The 8,069-nt window shown below is 42.9% G+C and overlaps 2 protein-coding genes across 6 annotated transcripts in view; both read right to left on the bottom strand.

Annotated features, from left to right (window-relative positions):
• Window positions 1-319: 319 nt before the first annotated feature.
• On the bottom strand, window positions 320-3,341 carry MLNR (motilin receptor). Its single transcript, XM_076339306.1, is given in 3 exon segments — window positions 320-633; window positions 2,568-3,035; window positions 3,038-3,341. Coding segments are annotated over 3 exon segments (1,086 nt in total).
• A 324-nt stretch (window positions 3,342-3,665) lies between these two features.
• FNDC3A (fibronectin type III domain containing 3A) overlaps window positions 3,666-8,069 on the bottom strand; it is a 124,908-nt gene continuing 120,504 nt past the window's right edge. For all 5 annotated transcript variants that reach the window (XM_076363880.1, XM_076363879.1, XM_076363878.1 and 2 more), the window contains one exon: window positions 3,666-6,143. In XM_076363880.1, the coding sequence (XP_076219995.1) occupies window positions 5,829-6,143 (315 nt within the window). In that variant the 3' untranslated portion in view covers window positions 3,666-5,828. The remainder of the gene's footprint in view (window positions 6,144-8,069) is intronic.

The following is an 8,069-nucleotide window of genomic DNA, read 5'->3' as shown; positions in this document are numbered from 1 at the left end:
CCTTGGTGTTACAATTTTTAGAAAATACTAGAAATTGCACAGAACACATGCAATGAAGAACATATAATAAACCGAAACCACAGTTTCACTGGCAATTTGCTCCAGCATTTCCTAATGAGTTATCTTTCATGAGTTGCACGTCATTCTCACTACTTTATGGTCCCTGCTTGCTCTGTTAACAAACATACAAGTATTTCAAAATACAAACAGTTACAAAATACTCCACGGCCTGACAAATGTCCATCCTTTTGCGACTCTCCCGTGACAATGAAGTTCCCTTCCTTTGCAGAGAACGCCTGGAAAAGCGCGGGCTGCAGTATCAGAAGCTGGTGGCGTACTCATTTCTTGTGCTAGCACTGGTCTCTGTGTAGCCACCAGCATCTTTCGTTACCATGAAAGCCCTTTCTGCAGCTCGATGTGGCAACAGCAGCTTGTAGGCTGCTGCCCTGTACTTCTTCGAAGTGAGGTTGCAGAGGATAGGGTTGATGGATGCGCTCGGGTAGAAAAGCTGCAGAGCGAATATGTTAAAGTAGTGGGAGAACAGCATCATCCTGGTGTCCTGGGTGTTTATAAGTATGATCCTGCCAATGTGGAAAGGCAACGAGCAAATTACAAAGGCCAGAACCACCACAGCTGTAAGACAAAATAACACGTGTGACAGTCAAGGAGTGAGTTAACTTTTCAACCATCCAGTAAACTAAATTTTACGTGGCTGATTTTGCAGGTTCTTCTAACCGGTACAAATGATATATAGAAATAACAGCATTAAATTGTTGGAAAACCATGAAAACGGGAATAGCACCAAGGCTGATTGTTAGTCTTTGGATTAAAAGGTAACCGGTAAAATCTTCAGCTAAACCATGAGATGAATTTGCTGAGAAAAATGTAAACAACTAACAGTGGTATAACATCCATATAATAACATCAGGCACAACAAAGATTCTCCTCGGCCACGTATGTAACGCCATGTATGTGGTAGGAAAACAGAAGTCAGAATAAGAAAAGGTGTTTTTGTGGAAGCACACAGCAGCTCCATTCGCTACAGAGCTGTTCTTTAATATGTCTACATTACTGAAAAAGACCGTAGCGTAAGGTCTGAACCTCAGCCACCCAAGCTCCCACTGCCTTCGCACTGTTGTAATGGGATGGTTGCTAATAGAAAGACTTACAGTGTAGTTGGTCTATTGATTTTTTTCCGCTGAAGCTCCTACACGCATCCCCAGACAATTACTGCTGGAGACAGCTATTTGATTAGATGGATCTCTAGCCTGAGTCACTCCAGCTGTTCTCATGGTCTTGAGTCCCATTTTAGCACAATACAAACAAATACAAATACAAACACTCTTGCAATGGCAACATAGGAGGAATAGATGAGCAACAATTAAATAAGCGTAATACTGTATCCATATTTTTAATTATTTTTGTTTATAAAGGCACGTAAGTAAAACAAATAATAATTTATGGAGCATCCTTTGTGTTTCTCAGAGCTTAAAAAAACGGGATATAGCCAAAGCAAGTTTACGCCTGAAATACATCACATGTGTAGTGCTGCTGGCTCTTTGAGATAAGGGGGAATTGGTCTGGTTCGGTGGATTCTGAGGAGATCGTGGACACGGGTGTTTCTGTTGGAAAACCTTGTGCCTACTCCAACGTAAATACCTTCCTCAAATAAGTTAGCAAAATGTACTCTCTCCGGCTTATTAGTTTCTTTCCTTTGTGCTATGCTACTTCCATCCAGCTGATTACATCCTTGGTAAAAGAAGTCTCCCATGTAGCATGTAAAACCTTCACTGAAGGTAGAAAAAAAAAATAACCAGGTCATTTTGTTTTATGCTCATTAGTCAATAGTTGGATTTCTTTTTTCTTTCCGTTTCTTTCCTTTTTTTTTCTTCAGATCAGTCACTATTTACAAACTTTAAAGCCCCAGGGCAGACGGCGATCTCTAACTTCCCAGAGCCTGATACTAGGTTAATGAATGTATGACTAAGAAAATAAACTAAAGATTAACAGCATCCTACATCAGCAGGAAGCCCTTTGGTATTATGTGGTTTGTCTGCAAACAGCTCGTAAGGGTTAAGCTGCTGTTTTTCAGCCTGCTTGGGCAACCAGTGGATCTACTCCTAGGAGGGCTACGAAAGACTGCTAAGAAAATCAAACTTATTTTTCAGAAGCAGAAATTTACTATCCAGAGGTGTTGCTGCCCACTGGAAGAGACTACTGAAGTTACCACAGTATTTCTGAAGTTGCAGACTACCTTGTACTCGGTTCTGCCTGGTACAATTCAGAAAAAGGGTATTTCTACAGAAGGCAGTCATGCTGCTGGATGTGCAATGCTACACCAGCTGAAGCCTCAGCCCTGAGGGAGCGAAATCCCTGTCGCGGCGGTCCCCGAGAGCACTGGAGGGCTCGGCAGCGTGACTGGGATGTTCCCCTGCGCTATCCCTACTCTGCGTGGGAGCTGCAGGTGCTTCAGCCCCGGTCCTAGCCCCAGCCGTGGCCCCTCAGCCCCGGTCCTAGCCCCAGCTGTGCCCCCCCCAGCCCGAGGGGGGGACAGAGGAGGGACTCACCCAAGATCTTGACAGTCTGGTGGTGCCCCTTCTTCCACAGGACTGCGTTGGTGCTCCGCAGGCGGGTGTTGCTCCGCCACAGCTCCCGGACGATGAAGCCATAGGGGATGTTGAGGCAGATGAGGTGCAGGACAAAGTAGGAGGTGGTGACCCAGAACATGGTGGCCAGCAGGCCGGACTCCATGGCCTGCGGGGTGGGCTTGCACTCGCGGCTGAAGTCGGTGTGGTTGTTGGGCTGCTCCACGCTGACCAGGAAGAAGGAGGGGCCGGCAGAGAGGAAGGCGAAAGCCCAGAGGATGCCAATGACGGCCTTCACCCGGCGCTTGGTGATGACCACCTTGGCCTTGAGGGGGAAGCAGATGGCGAGGTAGCGCTCCACGGTGAGGGCGGTGATGTGGAAGATGGTGCAGTAGGTGCAGCCCTCGCTGAGGTAGTGGGAGAGGTGGCACAGCAGCTGCCCCAAGATCCGGGCCGGGAGCGCCAGAGGCAGTAGAGGTCAAAGGACAGCCCCAGGAGGATAAGCAGGTCCGAGGCGGCCTTGCTGCCCAGGTAGAGGTTGGTGGTGGTCTTCATGACACAGTAGCCACAGATGACCAGCACCATCAGGACGTTGCCCACCACGCCGACCACAAATAGCCGCAGGCAGACAGCCGTGACAGGGACGAGCACCTGCACCGGCAGCGCCAAGCACAGCTGCTCGTCGCAAGGCAGCCACAGCCAGGGCTCGCCCTCGCTGCTGTTCCCGCCACCACCCCACACGCCGCCAGGAGACATGGCCGCCTCCACTGCCTCCGCGAGGTGGGACGTGCCCTGCCTGGGGCAGCGGCGCTCCTCCGGCCTCGTCCCTGCCCCGCGGTGGGGGGCTGCAGTGGGGGCCGCCCGGCACCCACCACCCCTCAGGTAGCGGCCGCCTCCGCCCTGCCCCACGGTCCCGCTGCCTCAGGGAAGCGCCCGCAGCCGTCCTGAGGGGAGAGGGGCACCCGCCGTCCCCCACCCCGCCTAATGGCAACACCAGCATCACCGCCGGGCAGCCGGGGAGAGAAAAAGCGCCTCAGCAGCAGCCTTACATGCAGACAGGACTGACCAACAACAACAACAAAAAAGAATGATACTTTTATTTTCCACAGATTTTTAAAGATACTTTGCTACATAGTTTATGTATTTTCTATCAGACTATACAGGTTTGTCTTCATGGAGTCCGACGTTGTACAATTGTAAAGTGATATGTTTGGTAGTGTATCTATAACGTTTTAAAAAGTTTAGAGTTTTTCTTTTTTTTATTTATTTTTGGAATGTACAGTATATGAGGTAAAATTAAGATTACATTAAAAACTGTCTTCAATGCAGTAATACGCACTGAGGCTCAAATGGCAAATACACTATTAAATGACTATCAAAAATAGGAGCTCATTTGAATTTTACTATGAAAAACATAAGTCACTGCAGATTAACTGTAGTAACAAATCTTACCGTTTTAGACATTCAACCATAAGAAATCTCTGGGCTGTTACACGCAACCTCATTTGCACTGCCAAACATGGCACTTTTAAGAAGGTTCTAGAAAACATCAGTTATCGCGGTATCCTGCAGGAAGGTATCAGCCTATACGTACAAATGACAAATTAGAAATAAAATGTAAACATACAGTACATTTTAAAGACAGATCGTTCTCGCCACGTGGAGGCCAAGTTCTTTGCCATTTCTTTTTTTTTTTTTTTAAAATGAAACTCAGCAACATTATTCTACAGCACAGATCATTGGACGTATAAACAATTACAATACATGCCCGTTCTAATATAAGAGAAATTCTTCAGAGATCTTCAAAGCACAAGACAGAGGTTCCTTTTTTTATTATTATTCTTAAGACCGACAGAAGTGTTTAATACCATTAAAAATGCTAAACTGAACACAACTAGAAGTCATTAATGATCCACTATCTTGTAACTCAAATAAATTAAAAATAGCTAATTACAAAGTGTATAACAAATAACGTAAGTGTGATGAGACAAGGTGTTTTTTTTTTTTTTTTTAAAGATAGTTTCACTACAAGCTTTGTGTCACTGGCAATCATTGACATCTAGCAAGATGTTCAATGGGATACTTGATAAAATTCAGTCTGGTCATTCAAGAACTCACAAATGCAAGCTCACAAAACATTGATGAGTTATGCAATTGCAAAGTGCTCTAATGCAACATTAACTACATGCAATCAACAATTTGGTACAGTATCCAAAGAGACATTACATTAAACATTAGGATCTCAAGAAAAAAGCAGCTTTAAGTTTTCTGGTGCAAATTACTACACTTCGTCTTCTGATTTGGTGCCCCAAAGAAAGACAGAAAGAAAACAAAAAAAAGGCAGTGCTTGATTCTGGTGGATATGGCAAGTGAATGCTGGGGAAACAGCAAAAATTCAGTAATGGATTTTATCTCAAAAATCTATTAACTAGCCAAAATCAGAGGGCACAGACATCTGTATAAACTGCATCCAATCAAAGGTCAACTTCGGAAAACGTGTTTTTCAATTTAAATAGTAAGTCTAAGAAGTTCTCTCACACTCTCCCTTCTATATTCGTAAGAAGTAAAAGAGGCATTTTTGTAAGTAAACATCAAATCCTGGGGGTAAGATAAACCACTTGTGCCATCCCCTTGTAGTCTTTCGAAAACATCTACTTGCAGTGAAGAACTCCACATTTATCAGATAAGAAGCTTCCTTCGTGCATACTCTTCCATCCAGCTTATTATTTGCTGCCTGAGAAAAGCCCCTTCTGTTTTTCAGCATAAATCCTGCTTCCCAAATAATTAAGACAAATGAGGAGGTAGAAATACAGCGCTAAATTGCTTTCACAGCATCAGATTAATATTGTATACAGCACAAGTTTGTTAGTGTAAGTTTTAAATGCGATCTACACATTCTTCCCTGTTATGGTAGAAACCCTTAAAAGTGTGGGCCAGGAAACCATTTTCACACTCGTCTTTACTGGTCAAACCCTTTTCATTAAACACTACTTGCCTGCCCCATATAGTTTGTACTGCAAAAAGGCATATTAAAGAAAAGATTGTATTTCTGTGGCTTGCGTTCTAGTAACATGTGTCAGCCTATACCTACCAGTAAGCATTTTAAAGTGGCTGAAAAGGTTTGCATCAGTCCCAATGCCGGTGCTAAATGCCTGTTTTTGTAAAAGCAAGATAACAGAATTACTTTTAGATTATGAGAAAGTAAAATGTAATGGGCAGCATTCTAAAATAAATCTCTTTTCTTCACTTTATTACGAAGTACTGAATGATAACAGCAATCAGAATGGAAAAGATAGCAAAAAGTGCAAGGATGACAGCAGCACACACTTGGTCGCTCTGTGACCATTGTGTCCTTGTGGTTTGCACAGTGTCCTTGTTGGTGCTTGACGGTGGTTCAGTCCTCTGAGAGATGAATAGCACTGGTGCACTGTAGGGGCCTATCAGGTCCTGATGACCTACTGTCTCTTGGCACTGTCGAATGGCACATGCGCGGAAACGGTATTCACAGTTCAGCTGGAGGCCTGTGTATCGGAATGACCAGTCTGGACCCTTATAAATCTGGCAATAAAGAAAAAAAACGATACATCAAGTAAAAACGTCCTACATACATATATATATCTCAGTATGGTTTTGTTTATGGTGAAGGTAACTGTAAAAAGGATGACTCCTCACCAGTGTTTTCACCCATGCAAAGAAAAATGGACAAAAAGCTCACAAATGCAATTTAAATGCCAGACAAAGCCTCCAGTCCTTTTGGTGAAACACTGGAAAAGAACTGCAAGTGCTTTTACGGCATGGCGAGTACACGCCAAATAAACTCTGTCAGAAGCCCCAGCGTTAAGGTGTTTTAGTGACCACTTACAACGTAAATACTACGCCATGGGATGTAATACACAATACCGTATCACAGGATTTTAGGTAATTAACTCTGTATCAAGCTACTTCATTAAGTCTAACCCAATCCAACATACTTTGTTGTAGTTAAGATATCGTGTGTTTAAAATATTATAATTTATCCCAATAAACATTTTATCATCAGGAAAACCGCAAGGAGTCCTCTCTGTGATTCTTAATTTCATCAGATCCCAAGACACAGATGACTTATTAGGATGTTCTCCGAGGGTGTCTCAGTGGGCTGGTTAACGTGAGTTCACAACTCTTCAGCATGGAGTGCCTAATCCAGTGAAATCTAAAGGCTGGTTTCTCAAATTAATTAATTTGCCGCTATGTAAAGGTGCTGCAAAAGCCAAGGAAATCCCGTGCGGGTGCAATTTTCTGTTTATAGGTATATCAATAGGTACTGAGCCATTACGTGGGTAGCACAGTACAATTTGATTTCTCAAAAATTTTGGGGTATTTATATGGTTGCTTCCTAACCCCTTTAAGAGCTTGACTGATGTATATACCTCAAACAGCAGATCACTAACTTATTTTGTCTGAAGCACGTAGGGAACAACGACATGAGCAACTTGGCTGATGGATCAGGGAGCAGGAGGAGAGGAGAGTGAAGTTTTGACAAGGAAATGGTAGTAAACAGCTTGGAGTGGACTTCCAGGCAGTTTATTTTTTCTCCATGTCAAAGAAAATTGTCACCATCATGTCTAAGTATCTTAAAGGCCGTTTCCACGGTGTTTACTTCTTGACTGTTCCAATTTTAATTTTTGCAAACTAGTCTTCTCATTTTATTTTAATTTACTGCACTAAACTGTTCTGGAGAGGCAAAAGGAATCATGCACCTCAGTCTACTTTGTTATTTCCAGGCTTAAAGCATAACCTTTATTTTCTTGTCCAGCTCATTTGGCAATGCACGTTGCTAATCAAAGCATGATTTGACTCCGTGTCTAGAAGCAACGCTGACCATGCCTTACTTACATGCTTAAAGTTGCATTTACAATTTTCAAGTTACAACAAAGAATATTCACATGGCAAGATAACAAACACCTTGGAATATGGTTCATCTCTTACTGAAAAACTTAACAAATGGACATAACAAACACAGCACTACACTAAAAGTTATGAATTATGAAAATATTAAGGCCTATAATCTACCAAAGCACGTGCAAAACTTATTTAATATTGACCTATAATAAAATTATAATATACCAGAATTAATTGTGATTCCTTTCTGGAAGGAAACCTGCTTGCTTAATAGCATGAAACAGAGTTTCCAAGCCTAATTTCATGTCAATTATCAGGCAGCTTATAGGGAAGCAAAATTAGCACTGCACATCCTCTTTTAGATGCAGACTAATTTGTAGCTTAGTGTTTCGAACTGCATCTTTCGATAATCAAACCTGAAATTAAAACACACTCCCAACTGCTCAACCCTTGTAGTTACAAGCATGCCCCACTACTGAAATGGTCCTATGGTAAAAACCTAATCACTGAATTATATTTAAAAAGTTTCCCTACACCTGAACGTCTACATTGCGTAAGTAGGGGGTCTTTCCTATCTGCAGTTCTCTGTACAGAAGTATGACTTTG

Source organism: Aptenodytes patagonicus, chromosome 1 (genome assembly GCF_965638725.1).
Source record: "Aptenodytes patagonicus chromosome 1, bAptPat1.pri.cur, whole genome shotgun sequence".
NCBI lineage: Eukaryota > Metazoa > Chordata > Aves > Sphenisciformes > Spheniscidae > Aptenodytes > Aptenodytes patagonicus.
The sequence above is the reverse complement of the archived record's forward strand: the minus strand, read 5'-3'. Positions and strand labels throughout refer to the sequence as shown.